At 48.6% G+C, this 25,445-nt stretch overlaps 1 protein-coding gene across 1 annotated transcript in view; it reads right to left on the bottom strand.

Annotated features, from left to right (window-relative positions):
* PRIM1 (DNA primase subunit 1) overlaps window positions 1-25,445 on the bottom strand; it is a 349,710-nt gene that overhangs the window by 769 nt on the left and 323,496 nt on the right. Inside the window, exons 11-12 of the mRNA XM_069653478.1 lie at window positions 23,081-23,199; window positions 22,600-22,698 (exon numbers count right to left, since the gene is read on the bottom strand). Coding sequence (XP_069509579.1) covers window positions 22,600-22,698; window positions 23,081-23,199 — 218 coding nt within the window. The remainder of the gene's footprint in view (window positions 1-22,599; window positions 22,699-23,080; window positions 23,200-25,445) is intronic.

Raw genomic sequence — 25,445 nt, 5'->3', positions numbered from 1 at the left:
CGATCACCTTTAAAAGGGACAAGGGAACATACTCTGGTGTTCTCGCTACTTAGTACCTGATTCTTTACACCCAGTTTGCTCCCTGGTGGAGACTGGAGGTTTCTAATTACCTAATCAGGCAGCTGATGCTGCCACGCACAAGATATTTTCAAAATGCCATTCACTGAAAAATGAGTGACAGATGCCACTTTCCAGATCTAAGGAGGTCACACTGGGAGCTTTTCAGTGCCCAACCTCTGAACAGTCAATGATCAAGCTGAAATGTCACATCACTGTTCAGGAAGTCCTTGTCAACTAAAAATTCACCTTCTCTTCTGGTGGCCATTAGAGCCAAGTGTATGTTGGTCTAATGGACGACGACACACGGACAATGCATTATAAGGATTATGTTGCTTACCTGTAACACCTGTTCTCCAGCATTGGTATCTTTCATGGATTCACATGCTTTGAATATTCCCTGTTGTCAGGCTGGGAATCAATCCTAGGTAACCTCAGTATTACATTATAAAATAAAGATAAAATGGCTGCCTTTTGTAACCCATCACTGTACTTTTGGGTGCATTCAGCCTCAGTCAATGGGACGTCAAGAATTTAGTCTCACTGTGGAGGCCATCTTCATATTCTAAAAATCGGAGTAGCTACTTGAATGTAGCCTATGTGTCCCCGGGGTGGATGACGGACGCATGTGAATCCATGAAAGATACCAATGCTGGAGAGCAGGAGTTACAGGTAAGCAACATACTCCTTCTCCAGCATTGGATCTTTCATGGATTCACATGCTTTGAATAGAATAGACAGCAGTAGCATGTAGAGCATACAGTGGTGCAAAGGAAAGAAAGGTCTACCTTAGTGAAAAAGGTGCTGTAGCATTGCTCTCCCAATTCTTGCTTCCAACTCGTTCTGTACGTCCATGCAGTAGTGTTTCACAAAGGTGTGCAGCACAGCCCAGGTAGCCGCTCTGCAAATATTGGCCATAAGGATACCTGCCCACAACATTATCGATGATCCCATCAGTCTTGTGGAATGGGCCAAACTGGCCCCTGTAAGGGTCCGTTTGCTTGTGCATGACATTTTGAAATAGCCAAGGTCACCCACCGAGCTATGACTCGTGAAGAGATGGAGTGACATTTGTTTGGAGGGGGGATGGGAGGGCAAGGGCTACAAACAATTGTGAAGTGCGCCTAAATGATTTTGTTCTGTCCGGATAAAACTTTAAGACCCTGCAGAGGTCCAACAAGTGCAAGGCTCTTTCATCTGGAGTGGATGGATTAGCAAGGAAAGCACTATACCTGACTGTACATGGGAGTTTGAAACTAGGGTTAGACATTAAGAATACCTTGTTTGACTTGAAGTGAAGGTATGGTTCTTCCATTAATAACACCTGTATTTCTGAGGTTCTTCTCAAAAACATCACTGCCAGTAGAAACGCCATCTTCCACAAAGCCTATCTAATGTGGGCCGTGGCCATGGGCTCAAAGGGCGGTTTCATGAGTGCGGAGAGAACAGTATGTAAGCTCCACTGTAGCGACAGCTTTTTTGTTTGTTGGGCAAGTGCGATAAAGCCCTCAACGTTTTTAAAGATCCTGGCACTACAGGGGGGGCACGATCTTCCTTTCAGTTGTATTTGGAGATTGCTGCTATGTGCACCTTAATGGGTAAGTGCGTAAGGCTGTCAATTTCCAGCTTCAACAAGTATGGTAATAGATGTGGTGTAATGTTGAGAGGATACTGCTGCTGTTGAGAGCACCACCTGCAGAAACAGACTCACCTGTATCCATAAGATTTGTTAGTAGACTTTGCTCCAGCTGCATTTACGATTTCTGTATGATCTTGTGGAATCTGAATGTGACCAAATTCTATGAAATCAGGAGCCATACTTTGTGGTTCAGGGATCGTGGTGAAGGACTTGTTGGTTGTATAGTGACAGCAGAACTGGTGCCTTGCCCAGGGAAATGGGTTGGCCCGAGCTAAACGCAGACGGTCCGAATACCAGGCATGCCTCGACCATGTCGGGGCTACGACTGATTTTGCACATGTACATTGCTATCATTTCAAGGACCCTGCGTATTACTGGTATGGGGAGGGGGAACGCCCCCCAGCAGGCAGGCCCATGCCATGTCCACTACTATCTTGACCCCTCTTCCTTCTAGTTTCTCTTTTACACCCCTCCAGAACCTCTCTATGACCGGGCAAGACCAAAACATATGCACCATGCCTGCATTCTCTTCGTCGCACTTGGGGCATGCTTGCCGACCTGCATTCTCGAACCTCGATATCCTCCAAGGCGTCATATAAGCCCTGTGTGTTATGTAAAGCTGCATCTGTTTCAGTCTCGCGTTTCTAGACACCTTCTTATGATACCTTTGCACCCGTTCCCACATCCCATCTCCCATTTGGGCCCCAACCTCCGTTTCCCAGTCCATTCTCAGCTGCGTGACCTCCTTCCCCAGTTTAGACAACATCTCGTACAGTCTGGAGACCTCATGGCCCCCCTCAGCTATATCATATATAACATCTATGGTGGCGTCCAGTTCTTCCTCCAACACAGTTTCGGGCCACATTCTCTTAATCCTCTGTACCATTCTGTGGTACGTGATGTACTGGCCTTCGTGCAACCCAGCCTCCTCCCGCAGCCCCTCGAAGGTAACACAAGAGTCCCCCTGCCAAATATCCCCCCTCGTTGCCACCCCAGCCAGCTCCCAGTGGGTCCGGAGTATCAGTCTCAGCTGAGCGTCTGCCCCTGTCAATACCACCAATGACATCTGCGGCTAGCATGGGGACGGGTTCCCCATCAATTGGCATGCCTTGCGCCACACCTTCCACCCCAGCAGCATCATTTTAGGGCGCCCCACCATCTCCGCCCTGGGTGCCCACAACTTCTTTCAGATAAAAGGGTGCACAGTCCCGCCCAAACAGCCTGATTTCGGAGGTCTCTTCATCAGATAGCCATTTGGCAACATATTGCAACTGGCTCGCCACATAGTACGCCTCGTAATTGGGCAGCTTTATACCCCCTTTGTCATGGAAGTTCTGGAGCTTCCATAACGCCACTCTGTTTCGCGTGCCATGCCACAGAAAATCCCTACACATGCCATTCAGTTTGGCAAAAAACCCTTTAGGAATCAGATACGGAATATTTCCGAAGTAATGTAGGAGCCTTGGCAGGACCACCATCTTTAGCATCGCCCCCCGCCCCATCATCGCCAAAGGCAGCTTCGCCCAAAACCGCATGCATTTCTCAATTTTTTGGATTGCCACCTCTGTATTACACCTATGCTCCTCCCCCACGGTGTGATATATATCTATCCCCAGGTACCGAAAAGTACTAACCGCCCACGGTACCTGTAAGACCGGTAGCCTCTCCGCTGGAACCCCTGTATACCCCCCCAAATGGAACAGACTAGACCTCTGGGGGGTTCACTGCTATGCCTGATAGCCCAGCGTATCTCCCAAGTACTTCCAAAATGTACTGGAGGTTCTCCTCCGGGTACCGCACATACAGCAACATGTCCGCATATAGGGAGACCAAATGCTGCTCCCCGTTCACCTCGATGCCTATGGTGTCATATTGCTGCCTCAAATAGATCGCGAGAGGCTCCAGGGCCAAGATGTAGAGCATGGGGACCACGGGCATCCTTGTCTAGTACCCCTACTAAGCTGCCACCTCTCTGATATCACAGATCCCGTCTTTACTCTGGCCAGTGGTTCACTCTATAACCGCCTCTCTCAATGACTCCGGCAGGCGGGCCGTCTCGAACGCCTCATTTATCATCTCTAGCAGCGGGGGGGGGGGGAGGACCTCTTCAATATATACCTTGTAAAATTCGCTTGGGAGCCAGTCTGTCCCCGGGGTCTTACTAGTAGACAACTGCCTCACCACCTCCCCCAGTTCTTCCAGGGTAATCAGGGAGTCCAATTCCTCTTTCCTCCTCACTGATCGTGGGCAACCCCATATCCTCCAGTGTTTCTTCTATCATTGCCCGGCTACTTTCCCCGTCTTCCCCGTATAGCACTTTATAGTAATCCACAAACGCTTGATTAACCCCCTCCTGGGTGTCCTCCACGCTACCATCTTCCCTCTCTATAGTTCTGATTGTGGCTCTGGGGGTCTCGCTCTTATATAACCACGCCAAAAGTCTCCCCGGTTTGTCACCTCCCGCATGCTGTCTCTCTATGTACCTTTTATAGTTAAGGTTGCACAACCTCTCCCAATAATCCGCACATTTTTGCTGCAGCTTAAGTATCAAATCTAGTTTCTCCGCTGTATCGTCGCCGGCTTTTAAGGCCTCTTCCAATTTTGCTTCCATCTCCCTCAGTTCTGTTGAAACCCCACCCTGTAGGCCCTTGGATTTCGCCATGGCCGCCCCCCTCACAACTTTAAAGGCCTCCCATAGCGTCCCCGCCGAGTACACACTCCCAGTATTGGTTTCAAAATAGTTTACTATCTCCTCCCGTAAATCTTCTCTAAAGAAGGGGTCTCTCAACGCCTCCGCCCGTAGGCGCCATGTCGGGATCCTCGCCCTCGGGGGGCAATATTGCCACACAAGAATCAGGAGAGAGTGGTCCGAAAGGACCCTGGCCCTGTACTCTATGTGCACAATCTCCGCTATCATTTCTGGTGATGCGAAGATATAGTCCAGCCTTGTTGATAACTGCTGTAGGGCAGAATAATGCGAATATTGCCTATCCCCAGGGTGCCACACTCTCCATGCATCTTCCAACCCAAAGTCATCAAGCAGCGTCTGTAGCGCCCTCGCTGCAGGGGCCGGTCTAACCCATTTCCGTCCGATCTATCCACCCTCAGGTTTAATACACAGTTGAAGTCCCCTCCCCAGATCACCGCGCTTCCCACACACACGCTCAGGTTCGCACTAAGTGTCCTAATGCACACAGCTGTGTTCTGGTTCGGGGCATACATGTTAACAATACTTATCTCCCTATTCTCTACCAATCCCCTCAGCATAACCATCCTCCCGTCTGTTTCAGCCACCACTTGCAACCGCTGAAACGGGACATGTGGCGCCACCCATATAAGTACTCCTCTTGGGTAGGCCGAGTACGAAGAGCCCACCAACACCCCCTTCCACTTTCCCGCAATTGTGTCCATCTTCTCACGTGTAAGGTGGGTTACCTGTAGCAATGCAATATCTATTTTCTGCCTGCACAGATACAGCATAACCTTGTTCCTTTTTAAATAGCTATTAAGCCCCCGCACATTCCATGTGAGTATTTTAAGGTCCCCCATGGCCTGGTATCATCCCATTCCCTCCCCCCAGGTGCAGTGTAACCTTGAGTTCCATTCCAATCTATATAGGCTCGCATCCCCTTCTAAAACCCCATTAACCAAAAACACACCAAACTTCCCACTCCATCTCCCCCCCCCGCCTCCCAACCCTTCCAACACTCCCACCCCCCCCAAACTGTTGCCCAGCTCCATCCCTGGATCTCAGGCTCCCCCGCATCTAGCTCTTTCCGGCTTTCGCCTGTACTCGAAGCTCCGCAGGGTGAGGCCTCCCTAGTGGCCAACCTCCTATAACTACAACTACAATTCGGGGGGTAGGGTGCTACCGCCCTGCCGCTCCAATAGCACATCAAAGAACTACACATTGCTATACAGTTTAAACATATGTAACCGCCACTATATTCAAGTCCCTCAAGTCTCTCACTATCCGCAATATGTTACCGAATATCAGCCCCTCGTCCTCAGCCTTCGCCAAGGATGTTCGTTCGCCACCATAGCAAATTGCATACCGTGTCTGAGTCACTTTTCACGTCCATTTTGTGTCTCCTCCGTGTCTTGATCCGGGCAGCCCTGCCCTTTTACACGACCTTCAATTTCGCAGGGTACAGCAGCATGTATTTTATCTGAGCCGCCCGCAGCCTCCTTTTGACGGTTACATAGCTGTACCGCTGCCTCTGGACCAGCATAGTGTAATCCAGGTATGCCGTGATAGTGCTCGAGGCCCTCTCGATTGTACCGCCTTTCCGAAAATACTCCAATATTTTTTCCCGGTCTTTATAGTTCAGTATTTTGGCAATTATCGCTTGTGGAGGGGCCCCCGGTCTCGGCTTCCGCATGAGGGCTCTATGTGCACGCTCAACCACAAATCCTTGCGAGAGTATACCGGCCCCGACTCCTTGTAGGAGTAGGTTCTCGATATAATCAGTCGGTCCTGGCCCTCCTCGCCTTCCGGCAGACCCACCACACGAATGTTGTTTGTCCTCGCTCTCCCTTCTGCTTCTTCTGCTCGAGACTCCAAGTTGGCCACCTGTTGCTTGAGGACATGGATCTCTTTTGTATTGTTGGCACCGGTGTCCGTATTCGATTTCACCGCGCCCTCCAAGCTGCTTGTGCGTTCCGCCAGTCCCCTGACATCCTGTCTCAACAGGGAGACTTTGATGCCCACTGCTTCAATTTTAGCCTCCAGGGAAGTGCGTAGGTCCATCATCGCAATCCCCCAAGATTCCTTCAGCTCCGTAATGGCCTCCAAAATCTGACGATTGTCAGCCGCTGTCGCGCCCTCAGCCTGTGCCATCGGGCCTTTGGTTGAGGTGGCCGCAGGAGACAGTTGTGCTTTTGCAAAAAGGTCCATCGTGGGTTGTTTGGTGTTATTCTTGCCCACGGCCCCTCGCGCCGCCATTTTCTGGTCACCGTAGGGTCTCCCTATCACGATTCAGCGAACGAGTGTCCCCCGAGCCACAATTTCCGCTCTTTACAGACTGTCGCGGTGGTCTCCAGGCAGTCGCCACCTCCAGCTCCTCTCTCACCGCTGCTTGTTCAATGCCGGGCGAGCGCTTCTCATGCTGGTCGTGGTGCGGCCTGCATTTTCGCACCTCGGGCCCCTGCCGTCCGGGCCAGCGCCCAAGCTTTCACGACTCAAGACCTGCGGCCCACAGGGGGTTTTTATATTCCACCTTCACCTCGCCATTGTCGTTCTTTCCCCGTGGCCGCCGCCTCTATTCGTCCTCTTCGGGTACCCTGGTTTCGTTTCTTTTGTCGTCGGCCATCTTGTGTGACAATGGACCGAGCCGCCGCCGTCGTTCGTCAAGCAATTTCTCCAGACTCCTGCTTACAATTTTCCTCGATCTTTATACAATGAGCGAAGCATCCATTCCCATGTGTATGTGATCGATTCTGGAGTCAGTGGCGCACTTTTAAAGGTAGTTTGCACGGATCAACTGTCAGATCCTCCGGAGCTCCACGGGAAGTACGTCCTACTCCATGGCTGCTCAAGCCACGCCCCCATCCAATGTGTTAGTTGAAGGGGGTTGGCCCACCATTGAAGTTGGCGAGCCAGGTGTCCTGTGATCACCAACTTGTCATTCCACGTTCTGCTCGTTTGCGACCACCGGTCTGATAGAAAATCTTGTAATGCCTCATACAGAGTCTGCAATGAGAGATTAGAGGAATGCAATATGACATTGTCCCCAGTAATTGCATACATTTTCTCACTGATATGACATTTCATGGCTGGAATACTGTAAGTAGACGAGGAATTGAGTCTGCTCTTTCTTGTGAGGGGCAGACCCAGCCCTGCTGGTGTTGAACTGAGCCTCCAAGAGCTCTATACATACTTTTCGTAGTTGATGGTGAACCCTAGCCCCTTGAGGGATCATATAGCGTGTTGGATTGCACATTGCGCTTCCTGCCTCGTGGCCGCTCTCATCAACCAATCGTCGAGTTAGGGGTAGACGTGATACCCCTCCCATCTCAGGTATACAGCCACCAGCGCTAGACACTTTGTTAAAGTCCTTTGTGCCGACCGGACCCTGAAAGGCAGTACTTTGAACTGTTAATGGTTTATTACATTTGTAGAGTGCACGAAAACCCAAAAGCATCAAGGCGCTGTAAGCATAGATGCAAGGTTACAGATGCGTACACATCAGCTAGGCACATGGTGTTCAGTTCAGTTAAGCAGAAATGTTTTACTTTTTTTCTGAAGCTGGAGAGTTCTCCATTCTCAGGTGAGGTGGGAGGGAGTTCCAAAGTGCAGTGTCTTGGGCGGGGAAGCTGGATCCTCCTGAACTCCGGTGTGTGCAGGAGGTTGGCATATGCAGTTCTGGTGGGTCTGGAAGATGTTGGTTTGGTGATACGCTCTGGGAGGTATTGGAGGGTAGTGTTATTGATGGAGCGTTGGGTCAAGTTAAGAATTTTGAAGGAGATGCAGTCCTTCACTGGTATTGGGTGGGCATCTCTCCTGGCTTGGGATATGTGATCCGATTTTGTTAGGCCCAGGGCAGCGTGGAGGGCGTTGTTTTGAATAGTTTGTAGTTTATGCAGATTACCTTTGGCAGTGCCAGCGAGGAGAGAGTTGCAGTAATCCAAATTGGAGTAGATGGTGGCTCGGGCGATGTTCATGCAATTGTCTGTGGAGAGGTACGGGCGGCGGCCGTTGTGTTTGGCAGTATATGCAGATGAGGAGGCGATGGAGTTCCCATGCTTGGTGAGTGAGCGAGTGGAGTCCAGGTGGACGGCCAAGGTTTTGATGACTGGGGAGACCGGAACAGTGTTGTTGTCAATGGTGAAGTGGGAGTATTCGGTTCTAGGCACTGCTTGTGTGCTTTGTGGATTGGCACATGAAAGTATGTATCCTGTATATATAGTATAGTGATGGCAAGAAGAACAAGTTACTCTCTTACCTGGTAACGTTCTTTTGATGGGATGGTCCAACGACATACCATATCTATGACACAGTAATCACCACAGCTGTGCTGCTTCGGAAAATTTTCGGCGTCTGCGTCGATGACGTCGATACGCTGTCCTTAAGGGCCTCCGTCAAGCCAACATCACCGGATGTTATAAGTAGGACGCACGACGCCCGTAGCCTCAGTTGTAGTTTTTTTCCCCCCAACGTGTGGCACCAAACCACTGCCATTATGACCACAGAAAGCCTTGCGGAAACGTAAGCTGCAATCGCATAAGAAATTCTGTAGCGAGGCAAGTAGGGAGGGAGCTATATGGAATACGTCGTCGGACCATCCCATCGAAAGAACGTTACCAGGTAAGAGAGTAAGTTGTTCTTCGAGGGGATTGGGTCCTCCGACGTATTCCCTATCTATGACAGACTCCCAAAGCAGTACCAACGTATGGAGGAGGGAAAAGAATTTAGAATATAGAAATTTAGAATGCCCAATCAAATTGTAGAGTAAAGGACCACCTTGCCAAAGGCCAGATCCTGCCCATGGATAGAATCGAGGGAGTAGTGACGTACAAAAGTATGTACCGAAGCCCAAGTGGATGCATCACAGATGTTACAAATAGGAACACCCCTCTGCAGGGCAGTAGAGGCAGCCATACCCCTAGTAGAATGGGCCGTAAGCCTACCGGAGGGTCCTTACCCGCCAAGCGGTAACTTTCAGAAATTTCCAAGGTAATCCATCTAGACAAAGTCTGCTTAGTCACAGCTTGTCCCAACCGCCTTCCAGCGTAACCAATAAAGAGCTGATCGTCCACTCTGACTCGGGACATGCGAGAAATGTAGAAACTTAAAGCTCTCCTAGGATCCAACCTATGGAGCTTCTCCTCTTCCTTACCAGGATGTGGAGGAGGATAAAATGCCGGAAGAATAACCTTCTGGCTCAAATGAAATTCCGACACCACCTTTGGAAGAAAGGAAGGACGAACTCTTAACTGAAAGTGCCTGCAACTCACTCACTCTGCGAGCGGAAGTGACCGCAACTAAAAACACAGTCTTAAGGGTTAACAGCCTCAAAGGACAAGAATGTAAAGGCTCAAACGGAGCACCCATAAGGGATTTCAGAACAAGGTTCAAATCCCAGTCAGTCACCTGGAAATCCCCATTAGTGAGTCCTTTGAGAAACTGAGAAATTAAAGGAATTTTAAAATAAGAACACTCCTCAGACGAGCGCTTAAATATAGACAGCGCTGCCAGGTAACCTTTAACAGTACCCACTTGCAGGACCCTGTGGGCCAACAAAAGCAAAAAAGACAGAACTACAGGAATGTCACATGAAAAAGGATCCACATACTTACCCCTGCACCAGTTGCAGAACTTTCTCCAATGGCAACGGTACAGGGACTTTGTTGCCGGACGTCTGGCCGAAAGCATCACCTCCATCACGTCTTCAGGGAGGTCCCAATCCTTATACCTCAACCTTTCAGAAGCCAAGCATGAAGGTTGAGGGATCTGACCTCTGGATGGAGAACCTGACCCCCCTCCCGTGAGAGCAGGTCGTCTCGGTAGGGAAGACGACGTGGAGGGCAGATGGACAAGTTGAGAAGGTCCGGGTACCACGTCCTCCCAGCCCAAGCCGGAGAAATGAGGATCATCTGGGAACGGAACCTCCATAACCTCCGGAGCACTTGCGGGATGACGGGGACTGGAGGAAACGCATACAGCAGTGGGAAGGACCACTCCTAAGGCTCCTTTTGGAGGAAATTCCCGGGAGCAGAACCTTTCGCACTTCCAGTTGACACTGGAGGCAAAGAGATCCACCTAAGGGGTCCCCAAAGGGCGAAGATCTCCAGGAGAATCTCCTGAGCCAGCTCCCACTCGTGAGAGATTGCGCTCTGCCTGCTCAGAGCATCCGCCGTCTTGTTTTCATCTCTGGCCAGATGAACTGCCGGGATCGAAACTTCCTGCTGGATGGCCCAAAACCAGAGCTGCATCGCCACCCTGCACATAGGAAGTGACCCTGCCCCCCCTTTTTTGTTGAGGTAGTGCATGGCCACTGTGTTGTCTGTCAGAATCAGGACATTCCTTCCTCGCACAGTCGGCAGAAAAACCTTCAGGGCAAGCCTGATGGTCCGCAGCTCCAACAGATTGAGTCTGGACTCCGACAGAGACCAACGACCGCTGTCAAATTGTTGGCATGAGCTCCCCATCCCGTGAGGGATGCGTCCGTGGCAATCGTCACCTCCGGCCAGGGTAGCCCAAACGGAGCCCCCTTCATCAGATTGCCTTTGACGGCCCACCACAGAAGGTCCTGGGCGACCGAGGGCGGCACCTGAACGGGGTCCGACATCCTGCCGGAGGACTGCGACCATTGCATCTTGAGGGCCCACTGCAGAGATCTCATCCGCAACCTGGCCTCTGGCACCAGGAGAATGCAAGATGCCATGAGGCCGAGCAACCTCAAGAACCCGAACGCCGGAAGACTCTGGCCGTGTTGAAACTTGTACACCATCTGCTGAATGTGATGAGCCCTCACCTGGTTAGGAAAACACTGCCCCGATGTACTGGAGCCGCTGGGTTGGCATCAAATGGGACTTCTTTAAGAAGAGGGAGAAGCCCAGCCTGTGAAGGGAGTGGCAGGTGACTGACAGATGATCCAGGACTTGCTCGGGAGAGCGCGCCCTGATCAACCAATTATCCAGGTAGGGGTAGACGTGAATCCCCCCCTTTCCTGAGATACGCTGCCACCACCACCATGAGCTTGGTAAATACCCTCAGGGCGCAGGTCAATCCCAACGGCAGGACCCGAAACTGAAAGTGCGAGTCACCAACCGCGAACCTCAGGTACTTCTTGTGCTATGGATGGATCGGCACATGAAAATAAGCGTCCTTGAGGTCGAGAGACACTAACCAGTCCTGAAGTTGAAGGGCCTGGAGGACTTGAGAAAGAGTAATCATCTTGAACTTGTCCTTCCTGAGGACCTTTTTCAAACCGCACAAGTCCATGATGGGTCTCAATCCCCCATCTTTCTTCGAAATCTAAAAATAAGTGGAATACCATCCCTTGTTCCTCTCCGCTTCAGGCACCAGTTCTATGCCGCCTTTCTCCAGCAGGGATCGAATTTCCTGCGCAAGGAGTGGATCCGGACTCTTCCAAGAGAGATTCCCTGGTGGATTGTCGTGAGGCCTCTGCCGGAAAGGAAGACAGTAGCCGTGGGCTATGATCTCCAGAACCCACACATCTGAAGTAATGGCACACCACTCTACAAGATGCTGTGCCAGCCTTCCCCCAACCGGCGAACCATGGGACATGGCCTCATGACTTAGCTGAAGTGGCTGCGGCAGTGCCCGCGGGCAAAGAGGCAACTGCCCGAGCGGCCTTGGCACCTCGAGTACCCTGTTTTCCACCTCTGGCACTCCTAAGGTGGCCCCTTTGACTTGCAGCTCCTCTCAATTTACTAAAGGATGAGTAATATCGAAAGGAAACTCCCCTCCATTGCTGTCCCCTAGGACGAAAAGGCAGAGGTTGGAAAACTGCAGTGCTCAATGACTTTGCCGCAGCTTTTGAGGTCTGTAACCTCTCAAGGCTTTCGTCAGCCTTGCTGCCAAAAAGATGTTCACCATCAAAGGGCATGTTGAGGAGCCGGGCTTGCACATCAGGAGCAAACCCCGACTTCTGCAACCATGCAAACCTGCATATAATGGTGCTCGCCACCATGGACCGGCTGACACAATCCACCATGTCCAGACCCGACTGAACAGACTCACATATAGCATCCTTGCCATCCTGGACAATAGCAAGAAAACCATCCCGTTCCTCCCCTTCGGGAATATGTTCAGCAGCCAATGAAATACAGTTCCACAGAGTGTCCGTGAAACGTGACAAGGCGCACACACAGTTGGCTGCCTGTAAAGCCATACCCCCTGAAGAAAACACTTTCTTCGCCCAGCCATCAAAACGCTAGTCGTCCCTATCAGGAGGGAAGGTAGGGTACGAGGCCTGCTTTGCTGGGGCCGTGGCCGCCTGCACCACCAAACTCTCCAGAGTGGGGTGCGTGGTCAAGTAGCAGGGGTCGCTACTGGCTGGACGGTATTTTTGCGGCAAAGACTTGCTCACTGCCGCAAGACTCTCCGGAGCAGTCCAAGCTGCAGCCACCCTTCTTTGCAGAGCCATATGGAATGGCAGTACCGGGTCAGTTGGAGGACCTTGGTCGAGGATGTCCGTCAGGTCATCCTGCAGAAAATCCACAGGCCCTTGACATAAGGTGCCGGTACGAGGACTCGGCATGGGTGCCAGGCTCAGGCCGACAGAACTCCACCTCCGGAGAGTATTCCAGACCACTGGCGTCGTGCAGTGACTGACGCAGGTCTTCAATCTGGCTGTGACCAGACAAAATCTCGTCAGGCTCCTCCTCAGGCACCAAACCTTCCTCGAATCCCTCATCCCCCTCAGAAATAAAATCCAGAGGGCGGAAAGAGGGTCCATAAAAAGGGACAAAGACATTCTTAGCCTTGGCCAGAGCCTTTTTGGGGGGTTCCACCGTGCCACGGGGTACCTCCGACAAAGCAGCCTCGAAAGGCGTTGAGGGCGTCAATGGAATCGGTGTCGATGTTGAGCGAGGCGCCGACAACTTCGACGGCGTCGACACAGGCCTCGAGGGCGGAGCCCCGAGCGTGTCCTTCGACAGCCTGGGCGCTCATGGGGTCGACGACTTCCTCGGAGGCGGAGCCTCGAGAGAGAGTCCCTTAACAACCTTGACGACGCAGGCGTCGATGTCTTCCTCGAAGACTTCACAGGCTCAAGCGGTCTCAAGGGCGTCGAGGACCGGGACCTGGAACAGGCATGTCTAGAGCGACCATCCTTGTCCGACTGGGACCTCGAAGGCGCCTGGTGGTCGCGATGACCGCACGAGCCCGAAGGCGGACGAGCAGTGTCTCTAGCACGGTCACGGCTGGCATCCTTCGACGGTGCGGACGGACCGTAGCCCTGTGATTGAAAAATCGCCATCATCTCCTTTCGGAAGGAATCCCATTCCTCAGGAGTGGAATGCTTGTTGGGACAAGCAACCCGCCGACGGGAGGAGTCCTCGGATGAGGACGGGGAAGGCGACCTGTGACGGCGCTTCCGTGAGTGCCTCGAAGAGGCAGAGGATTGGTGAATCGACTCCTGGACCGAGACCCCCCCGGAATCACGACGACGATGCAGAGAGTCGCCCCTCGAATCGTCCGTCGAAAGTCAAGTGGATCGCGACTTCCGCGGTTTGGCCACCTTACCCACTGACGGCTTCTTCTTATGCTCCCGCAAGGCCTTCGATGTAAGCGACTGCAGTCGACACAGTCATCCGTATCGTTGTCCTCCCCGAGGCACCAGAGGCAAGTGTTGTGCGTGTCCGTCAACTACATCTTGGACCCGCACACCCGACACTTCTTAAAACCCGACCACGGGGTGGAAGAAGCCGAAGACATCATTTCAATACACAAACGAACAGGTTCGAAGAACCGGAAAGGACAGGATTCAGTAGAACCGAGGCGCGCCGAGATCTCCGAAGCGAACACGTTCGTTGAAAAAACGGAACTGAGGCTACGGGTGTCGTGCGTCCTACTTATAACATCTGGTGACGTCGGCTCGACGGAGGCCCTCAAGGACAGCGTATCGACATCGATGCAGGAGCCGAGAATTTTCCAAAGCAGCACAGCTGTGGTTATAAGTGTGTCAGATATGGAATACGTCGGAGGACCCAATCCCCTCAAAATCATTCTTTTTGCACTGCTTTAATCACATCGGTCAATGGGACCATTTTGAATTTTTGTTTCTTGATGGACTTGTGGAGCCCCCACAGATCTAGTATCTTTGCCCCATTCTTATCTTGGAATCTTTTCGATAACACGTTTAACTAGCATCTTTTTTACTTCATCTTGTAGAATGCGTAAATCTGGCTGTTGGATGCTTGGATACATTTGAGTCAGGATATTGCTGAATTCAAGGGCGTGCCCGTTTTGGATCATGTCTAATATCCATTTGTCTTTCATTATTCCCTTCCACTGGTTCTGATGGTATTGGCGTTTGCCTCCCACTTGTGTTTGCTACCTTGTGGGAGCTGGGTGATTGCGCGAGTCAGGCCTGTTTTTATTGTCTCCCTTTTTGGGAGGCAGTTCCTGGTGGTCTTCTCTGTGGTGTTCGGTAGTCTTTTGTTTTATACGGGTAGGTTTACTTGTATCCCTGTGAGTAGTATGTCCCTCTTTGATAGGGCGTGCCAACCCTGGCTGAATTCGTAGATTGTCTGGACGCTCCTCGAAAGGTGCGTTACGATTGAAGGGACGCAAGCGATCTTGCAGTATCAGTGTCCGTTTTAATGGCCTTTAGATCCTTATCAATTTTTGACCCGACTTGCTGGTCTCCCTCGAAGGACATGTCAAACACTTTCGATTGCACATCTGGTGGAAAGTCTGTGCACTAAAGCCATGCCTGTCTGTGCAACACTACCTCACTTGTGATCTGTTTAAATCCCTTCCCGGTTATATCTACCACTATATTAATTGCATGGTTCAATGCTTCTTCGCCCTCATGCAATATGGCTAGTGCTTCCTTGCACTTGTTGTCAGGCAAGTGCTCTAATATTGGTGCCACCCTGTTCAACATCTCACAATCATATCTCGTTATGAGCGCCAATGAGTTAGCCGCTTTTACTGTGGTCGCCCCAATCGCTATGATTTTCTTCCCAAAAGCATCACTATTTCTGCTTTCGTTTTCTACTGGGAAGGAGCACTTGGAGTCCGGGGCACGTGTTTTTCACTCTATTGCTGTAGACGCCACCGATCAGGGGTAGGCTGTGAAGTTAAACATTTGGGAGATATGTCTGGAGACCTGAATTTCTTTTCAAGCCTGCCTTCGAGTACAGGTTCTGAGAATGGCTTCTTCATGAGGAGTAAGCCTTCCATCCAGACATATTCTAGGATAGGTATGGACATGACCAATTTATGTTTTTAATGCACAAGGTCCAATAGAAAACAGACTTTTCTGCTCCGCTGGTGTTAGTCCAAACTCTTTGTAGCCCTTTTCCATTATCGTATGAAAAGCCCCCACCTCATTTAGAGGGGACTGTTTTGAAGGCTCACCTGGTATGGGATCTATGTCTGCATCCCTGTCATCCCAATCTTCCGGTGGGCGAATGGAGGGGGGGCCGCGGGGGTTGGAGTGGAACTATTACCTGCCACATCCCCATCAGTGTTTTTGCAGTTCTTCTTGTTCGTGAAACAGGGAACCAGACAGCCTGATCAGTGAATTGCAACAATGTAGTTTTTCTGGTGAGCCTTTAGCTCTAGCTACCAATGGCACTGAATGGTGTAGTTGGTCTGATTCGCTGTAAAGGCAGCCTGTGTGTAGAACGTGAATTGGTATGTGGAGACTTTGTCATTACTTTGCATGGGGATCTTGGTACATGTGCCGTTCTTTCATACAGGGAATGATATGGCACTTGGTGTATCCTGCCTGGTAAACTAGATGGGCCTGGCATAAGTGGATGACATGGGGCCTCAGACAATGTTTGTACTTGCGTGTGTGGTAACCTTTTGCTCACTTGAGCTACCAACATCTGGCGAAAACAAAACCTGTAAAGATAGTAACATCTGTGGGCCAAGTTCATCTAGGCATGGGCCCACCAGCGCTGGATCCAGGGCTACTGGTGTTGGCAGAAATAGCAGTCTGGAGCCATCTGTGGTAGTGGAGGCAGAGGGTCCAAATAATCATCCTCCTCCTCTTCTTCCTCCTCCTCCTCCAAAAATGCCGGTGAATATCCAGCACCATGTTCCCTTCGGGTGTAACTGTGCTTCATAAATTCAATTCATATCATATACCTGCTCGAACACGGAATCTATGTAATACTCCAGAATGTGTTCTGGTAATATGGAGGAAATTGGGGCGATTAATGGGGAGCTCCCATGCTCAGACTGCAGATTGCTGCAAAGTTGTCAACGCGATTTGTATGGAGTGTGGGCGGCACCTCTGCTTCCTTATGAACATGCTCCACCTGCTGCTGCTCTCCTGCTACCTTGGGTTTTGAAGTTTTAGCACCCTCGCGGGAGAGACGTCCTCTCACAGTGTTATTGGTAGCGTAGAAGGTGACTTGGGTAGTCAGGTCTTTTCTGATTTTTTCCTTGCGCCCCCGACAACACTGGCTTTTCTGCCTTTCTATGTACCGCTGTCAGGGTCATCGGTGCCGCCACCCCCTCGGTTACTGTCATCGATCCGATGGTCGTCGGTACGGTAATAGATTTTCCAATCATCGACAAGTGTGGTGTTAGTGATATGTCGTGCACAGTCGACTAGCATGCCATTGACAATGTGGTGGAGGTTGACGTGGACACCTTTGTGCTGGTGGCCTTGGTCGAAGATGGGGATGTTATTGCCATTTACGGGATGTCAAGTTTTGGCATGGTTGTCCTAGTAGACGAGCCTGCCGATGGGGATGTCACTGTTGACAGCGATGCCGCTTTGGCCAGTCATCGATGAATCTTTATTATTTTTTTTTTTTTTATTATTTTCATTTAGTTTATACAAACTTTTGAAAAACTTTATCTTTTGACATAAAGTCAACATTCCCTCTATCGTCCTTCGTTTTTTTTCACTAATCACCTCATTGAGCTACTTCTCGAGGTTTTTTCTAACCCCAATTCCTCTACCTTTACCTCAACAGATCCATCTTATCAGTCTTTTCAGTGCGGTTGGTCTCCTGACCTGTAGTTGCACCTGACGCTGTTTTTAGGCAACTACCGGATTTGATTTTAGGCACTTCTGCAGATGCTCTAAAAATCGCATTACTGCAATCATCAGTGGCTTGCTTTCGGTCAAGTGTAGTTGTCTCCACCATTCTTCTTCAGACAACGTCTGGTAATCTGTCATCATCTTTCCCATGCAACTGTCCCGTTGGTCGTTTAATTCAGTACAGCTTAGAATGAGATGTTTTAGAGTTTCATCTTTCTCTCCACAGAGTCGACAGAGTGTTTTCCTTTGATATCACACGCCTGTTTCCCAGAATTTCTTTTGTTTCAATAATATTTAGGCGAAACATCAAATAATGTTTTCTAAGGTGCTTGCACGGGGCCAATGCCAGATATTTCTGGAGAGTATTCCGTTTTTTTACTTCTTTTGGTTGATTTATCATGGATTTTTGACAGGCTCTTCTCTCCCCAATTGAGATCCAGTCATGGTCCAGCAATTTTCTCTTTACAAAATCTGGATTATTCCATAATGTTGTCTCATCCGTCCCTAACTGTTTGAGGATTTCTCTACATTGCTGTTTCCAGTCTCTTAGGGCCGACTTGTTTTCACCTATTTTGTTTCCCAACAGGATTTTGAACGGTGGTAGGCATGCTTCCTCATGCATTTTCCTGAAGAGCAGTAACTTGTTCCATGTAATCCTTACATTCAGAGTGGATATTCCTACTTCGTATAGAACACACGCAGTCGGTGTGCTTTGTGGTATTTGAAGAACTTTTTTCCAGAAGAATCCTTCACACCTGGACCATATCTTTATGTGCCAACAACAAGGATTTCTCGGAAGAAAGTTTATACCTTATTTCGCCCATACACAAAGTAATCTGCGAGAGTGTCGTCTACTAACTGGCTGCTTGTGCGGCAGGTTCGCCAGGGATTTACAGCTTCTCTTTTTAGAAGAGTGTGGAACCCTGCACTCGGATCTGGTCCCTTTTCAGAACACAGGGCTTATTAATGCCTGACAGCCACACTCTTAAAGGACTCTGTCTCTGACTGAGGGTACTTCCCCTCATTTAACCAACACTCTAGGCGCCTGTGCCTGTCACTCTGTGTTTTAGCACTGAGGGTACTGCAAATGTCGCAGTCTTCCTGGGTATGGTTGGGGTAAAGGCAATACATGCATTCAGAGTGGTTATTCCTCTCCTACACATTATTTATGTCATGTGTGTTACAAGGATTGAAGACAGATTTTTCCCTCCATAGCAATCCCTTCCCATTTAACTGAAGTAAGAAGCGTGTTGAAATCATGTGCTGACTGAAGATCTTTTTTTAGTTGAATTTTAGATAAGATTTATCTCACAGGAGAAAAGGGTTTAGAGGGCTCCTCAGCACAACCTGCGGTTAGATTCTGAAGATGGTCTCCAGGATGGGGCTGGATACTAGGCATCCCATTGGCTGAAGCTGAATGCACCCAAAAGGATAGTGATGGGTTACAAATGTGAGCCATTTTTTCTTTATTGTACAATGTAATACTGAGGTTACCGAGGATTCCCAGCCTGACGAAGGGGAATATTCAAAGAATGTGAATCCATGAAAGATCCAATGATGGAGAACCAAACGTGTGTCAAAGTCCAGGTCAACTGGAATCTACTGAATGATTTTCCCATTCAGTACAGCTTAAGATTGTGATAAGGAAATAAGAAAACCGCTTGCATCTAGCAACATTTTGAGGGTGGTAACCTCGCATAGACATGTATGACTCCGTTACCTTCTTTACCAGTAGTCTAAGGAGTTTGTGACGTGTTATTCCTGACATGAAAAACTAAATGGAGTTGGGGTCTGGGGGCTACAAATGTATTTTTAATCTTCCGTACCAATGGCATGAAGGCAAAAAAAATATTACTTTGAAGTGTTCTATATACCTTCCTCCCCATGCCAGGGACTAATCCAGCAGGCATGCTTACTCGAGAAAGATACTAATGGGTGCGCATCCTTGTTGCAAGCAAGTTTGTAAAGACTGGAGGGGGTATCTCTACTTCTTCCCACTATATGGTAGGGTACAGGCACAGAACACGCCAGCAAGGCTCTCAATTTGGTAAAACGTGGCACGCAGCCAGGCTTAAGCTTTCAGGAGGTGATGGAGGCAGGTTCTTAAGTACAGTGTTTACACAAAGCCCCGACAAAGGAATGTCCACACACTGTTAGGTGATAACACAGCTTCTTTATATAAAATATGTTTGTTACCTCTACCATATATGCATACATATAAATAACACTTTGTTCTTGGAATACTTATTCAAAGAATGGTAAATCTATACACTATGTGGTACCACACAATACTTACATTCAGTAAGAAATGTACAAACTGCAGACAGTTTTAAATAGGCATGTGGATTCTAAAGTGAGGTGTATCAGCATATAATAGGGAAGAAAGGCAGGTTAGTTGTTAACAGTGGCAGACTACTTTCTTTAGTTTAGATAGATAATTCTAAGGACGGATCGCCCTCTCCCCCCACCTGGGAAACCTCTAAGGGAAAAGCTAGGGAGTAACTTTAACTTATGTTGTCTTTCACAGCCCAGCCCAACAATGTTCAATAACCTTGTGCTTTCTTTAAAAGCTTCTACTGCCCCAAAGTACTTGAGAGGCCACAGGAGAACAGGATCCAAGACAAATATGTGACCCCTGGACGACTACTAAGGCTAGGAGATGCTCTTCATCACAGTACCTTTGCTGCCTTGGCAGGAGAAGTGGCAGAGTTTCTCGGCTTTACTCAATGATTCCCTCAGAGGATGGACCCCCTTTGGAAGAAGGAGCCAGTGGGATGCTGAGCACAAGAATAAAAAGGAACCAAAGTCTTTCTGAAGTGCAACAGTTTGGCTCTTGGCAGTGCTCGCCTTTGGTCGACATTTCTCCGACTGTAGAAGTCCTGTGAAGATTAAACTTGCTGTGGGCTCCTTAAAGGCTTGGCAGCTGAATGTAAGACTCCTGGGACCCTTCGACGATGATGGGTGCATAGGTCACTTTCGATGTCGGCTTTCAGAATATAGCGATTTTGAGACTTTCGGTTCTTCAGTGCTGCAGCTGCATCACAGACCTTTGGACGGCTTCTGGCAACCTGGACTCGACCACTGGAGTGGACCTCAGACCCTCACCAAGTCTGGACCCTCAGGACGTCTGTTCGCTTCTGGTGGCAGGAAACCCATTGGCGGACCCTTCCACTGCACCCAACGACTCTGGGCTCTCTCCGGTAGGAAAAAGTGGTCAGTGGTGACGGCAAGGATGTCCCTTCAAATGTTCTTAGGCAGTTTGGAACTTTCGCTGCTCCGGGTGTCCAGTAGCAGTATGCCCGGGTACTCCCTCTTCTGGGCAGTAGACAGCAACGGCTTCCAGCGGTTGCAAAATGACCCCGCCCCTAACCCCCCCCCCGGATCCTGGGCGACATCAACGGACTACTCTGACTCTGAACTTCGAAGATCCCTTCTTTGGACGGCAGGCACACAGTACTGGCTTCCAGAATACTTTGATGAAATGCAGCAGCTTTGCACGATGGTCCTTTGTAGCTCAGGGAGAGGTCTCCTATGCAGGACTTCTCTGGATCAGTCCTTGGGAGACAACAGTTTTTGGATTACTTGAATAAATTGCATCAGCAGACTTCCCCTCCAGCTGTGCTTCAGGGAACAGCGTCTTCCTGCTTCAGCTTCGAGTTCAGCTTCTGAACAAATTGGTAAGTGAGAGGTACCCAGATATACACATCCGTACCTCATTCACTCTGTCTGAGACAGGCTCAGTCAGCCAATCATGCAGAAGGGCCTTCATGCATGCAGCCAATCAGGCTCACAGGTATTCAGGCCATTCACTCCACCGAAACACCCATAACAAAGAATGTGGATTGGGGCAAGCCTTTCAGCACACTACACTGCATTCATGTCAGTTTCAGTCAGGGTTGTCTCATTTATTGTGTGCCACACACAGAAACCAGACACCGACAACAGAGAATATGAGTTGACTCCCAACTCCATTCACACAGGTCCCACTCCTAGGGGTGTACCTACAGCACACAACACCTAGGAAGGCTTCAGTCAGTCTGAAAGTAGGCAACCCCAGAACCATATATGGTGTTTCCAACCACCAGCCACTCAGGAGGAAGGGACAGAATCTGGGCTTCCCAGGACTTTGGGAAACAAGGTCAATAGAACCCAAGAGGCGAGGGGCCATCTCATCTTCTACCAGGAATCCATCGATTCCTATGGCAGGGCCTGGGGTGTCCCAAAAATGGAGGACACTCTGATCCACTGCCAAGTCAGCATTTTGCTGCCACCAGCCCATACCCTGCTCTGTGGGCAACACACAGATGACCAAAAACACACATAAGCGGTACAAAGGTGTACCCACACCCACGTGTACCCTAAGGTTATGCCATAGGTGTCGTTCAGCAAAAGATAAAATTAAGAGCTGCACTGCCAGAGGTCCAGGCTGGACCTTAGTGGCAGAAAACATAAGGAAAACACACATAGATAAGGACTTGAGGCCCTGTCCCTCCATAAGGTATTTCCAACATCACAAAGTTCATTTTTCATACCTCTAATGGGTGACATGCATGCATATGTGGTAATCAAGTCAGTGTATAGTGTATTGGCTTTTCTCAGTGCAATATTGAAAAATAATGGTGACCATCTACTTGTAAAGCATGGATTGTGCAGATGGTACACCTGAAAAATAACAGTACCTTTAGTGTCTTCCTCGACTAAAGAACATTCAAATACTTACTTTTTCCAAACCATTCACTTATGTATCTATATCCCCTACCAAGACATCTAACAGAATTCTTGGGGTTACAGCAGAGCATACAGTGCCACTCTTCACCCTCGAAGGTTTGCCAAAAGAAAGAATCACTTCAGCAAATATGAAGGGCTATGCACAGACTTATTTGGCCATATCACTTAAGCCTGCTCTGTGCTACGGGTGGGAGTTTAGGAGCCTAAATTGGTGCTTGTTAATTTTTTCATGGTGCGAGAGTCCAACGCAAGGAAGACTTTTTCTGTACAAAGTTACTGTCTAGGTTAACTTCAACTAAGGGTATTTTAGAAACCATAAGCCTCATGAACTACTGAGCACTTTCAAAGTCTGCCGAACATGATGAAAATGCCTCAACATCTACAGCAAACCTTTTTTATATTCTGATCTGTTATTTCATGGCACAGACTGCATTACCCACACTACGAACAGGCTAATTTCCCTGCCGGACTCACCACTTTTTCTCAAGAGTTCACCTTTGCGAGAGTGATCCAATTTTTCCAGGAAATTGTCAAAAACCTTAATGTATGGCGCCAAACTGGTCCTCTTGTAATCTGAAACAGACATTTAAAAATCATAAAGTAAATAAAACCCGAGACCTTGATGGCAAGAACAAGAGTGGAGACAAAGGAAAAAGCTTAAAATAATGTAGGGTTTGGTTTCAAGTTTAGACATGAGAACACTGGAGGGGTGAATCAGACTCTTCTCTGCGGTCAATTTCTTTAGATGAGAACAAATACAGAAAACGAGATGCTACGCTGCAAACCAAACAGGGCTTGGGAGGCGTCACATTCCAAAATGCTCAACATCGAAAAACTTTGATCCACCACCATGATCGATGTCTAAGCTGCTTCAAAGAGGGGTGCAGCTATCCATACTTCAATTTGGAATGCCCAAGAGTCAGTCTATGGGGGGTATTTATGTCAAGTCTGCTACCTCTTGTCCGTCGTTTAATCTCTGGCTCTCCTTCATCGCCAGCTTCCTCCACTACCATCTCCTCCTGCTCATCTTCTTCATTCTTTTTAAGCACAGTGTCCAGCTCACTGCAGATTTGGCTAAAAAGCAACAGAGAAAATATCTTGAAAATATGTAGCAAGTGTTCTTCAAATGGACATTTCACCCCATCCCACCAACTAACAACTCTGCTGCAAACACCAGTCAAGTTATTGCACAATTCAAAAATGTAGGATACCCAGCACCCACACTGGGCTCATACCTGCTTGGTGTGCCTTTGCTCTATTTAATCTCAGTTATGCCTCCTTATGCTTCTTTTCCATGAGGAGTCCTGCTCCCAGGACTGGCCATCCTTTCCCATCATAATGATCATATGAAAACTGAAGCACGTGCCAATTTATTTCCAGCTCGCAGGTAAGACTATTCGTCAACAGCCTTGCATGCATTTGCCTACTTCAGCAGCATTTTGCAACAGACTTTCAGAACTCTTACCACTCTGGTTTATAATCCTCCATCAATATTATGTTTACAATGCATCCCACTTCCTACAACAAGAGCGTGCATCTATATAGGAACACACAAACAGAAGGATGTTTTCCAAGCATTTGAACAAGCTAGCACACTTCATGTTTCTTCAGACTCCTTGCCCTCGAAATTGTTACCTCCCAAGAAGACTGTAGCAATGTTTCCTGTAACCTGTTCCACCATCATTTACATAAAATATATATGGCTAGTTGATGCAACATAACTTAATCTTTGATTATAGCCTTTCCCGCTCACTAGGATTTAGGTTCTCCATCTCCTGTAACCTAAACGTACACATGTTCGGTTCTATGGGGAGCCACCCCTTTTTTTCTGAACCTATCCAAAACCTCCCAGAGCTTTCCATCATGTTTATTCTCACCCTTTCGTTAAATATCCCAGTATATTATGTTGGCACCAATCTGAACGCCATGCAACACCCTAAATGGCCAAAAAGAGTCCTCATACAATGGCACCTGATGGTATGCAGCTGCTAAATCTATTGTCATAGAATTGTCAGCTCCCTTCATGTCATTCAGCCTTTCTGATTCAACTATTATATTTGTATTTAGATTTCAGAGGTTGACACACATGCTGCCGTTTGATTTGTATGCCACTACATTTAGTGCCAACCACCTTGAATATTCTATAGGGTCAAATATTCCTTCTAGTACCAGTATTATTTTTCTACTTTTTGCTTCTGGGAGAATGTACTGCTACACAATGTATGTACTACTGGAATAGCATCTACTAACATTGTTTTATGTGACTATCATTTCAATCTGCCTATTGTAAGGGTGCAGAAGTTAGGTTCGGACACAATAGTGGCATGTTTTGGATATATACTTATTTTTCAAAAGAGGGTTGGAAAAATGCCTCTGTAGCCCTAAAGCTAAGAGGGGTTTCCCTACCTCAAAGGAAACTAGTGAAGTTGTCAGGAAGTCCGAAACTAAAAGGTATGTCACGGCTGTGTCCCAAAACCTACTTCTGTTCCCAACACTAATAATCTAAGATAACTGTGCAAGGATGGCCTCTTCTCAAAATAAACAGTGTTCAATGTGTTTTCAACAAACAGAAAAGTTCCTTCCTAGTTTCGCTGGTAATAAAAGTGATGCAAAAAAAGTTCCAAAATACAAAGATTACAATGCTAGGGTTGTGCTCTAGACTTATCTTTAACCACTGGATAACGCAAAAGGAATGATTGTTAGCTTCACAGTTCTTGTATCCTACCAGCTTGGCACTACCAAGCATTGGATTTTGCTTCTTTTGTTAGTCCTCGGGTTCTTGGTCATCTTTTCCACAACCTCTCATGTGGATGCGGGTCCCAGACTACCAATACTTTACACAGCTTGGTTCACTCTCCTGCCAAGCAAGTCATCTACCATGGGCGGGCTCTTTTCTACTCACAGGGTTACAGACACACTGCTTTCAAGCTTGGTTTCTCGTATGGGTGTGGATCCCAGACTCCGACTGCTGCATTGTATCCGCTTAGTTCACTCTCCTGCAAAATATACAACTCTTTCTCGTTTGCTTCAGGATCCCAGACCCTCTCTTTCCTCAAGGTCCCAGACGCTTAATTCTGGGTGCAGGTCCCAGAATCAAACTGTTGTGTTGTATCTGCTTGGTTCACTCTCCTGCAAAGTATACAACTCTCTCTGGTTTGCTTCAGGGTCCCAGACCCTCTCTTTCCTCAAGGTCCCAGACGCTTAATTCTGGGTGCAGGTCCCAGAATCAAACTGTTGTGTTGTATCTGCTTGGTTCACTCTCCTGCAAAGTATACAACTCTCTCTGGTTTGCTTCAGGGTCCCAGACCCTCTCTTTCGAG

The sequence above is a fragment of the Ambystoma mexicanum genome, chromosome 3q, assembly GCF_040938575.1.
Source record: "Ambystoma mexicanum isolate Mex_15411 chromosome 3q, UKY_AmexF1_1, whole genome shotgun sequence".
NCBI lineage: Eukaryota > Metazoa > Chordata > Amphibia > Caudata > Ambystomatidae > Ambystoma > Ambystoma mexicanum.
The sequence above is the reverse complement of the archived record's forward strand: the minus strand, read 5'-3'. Positions and strand labels throughout refer to the sequence as shown.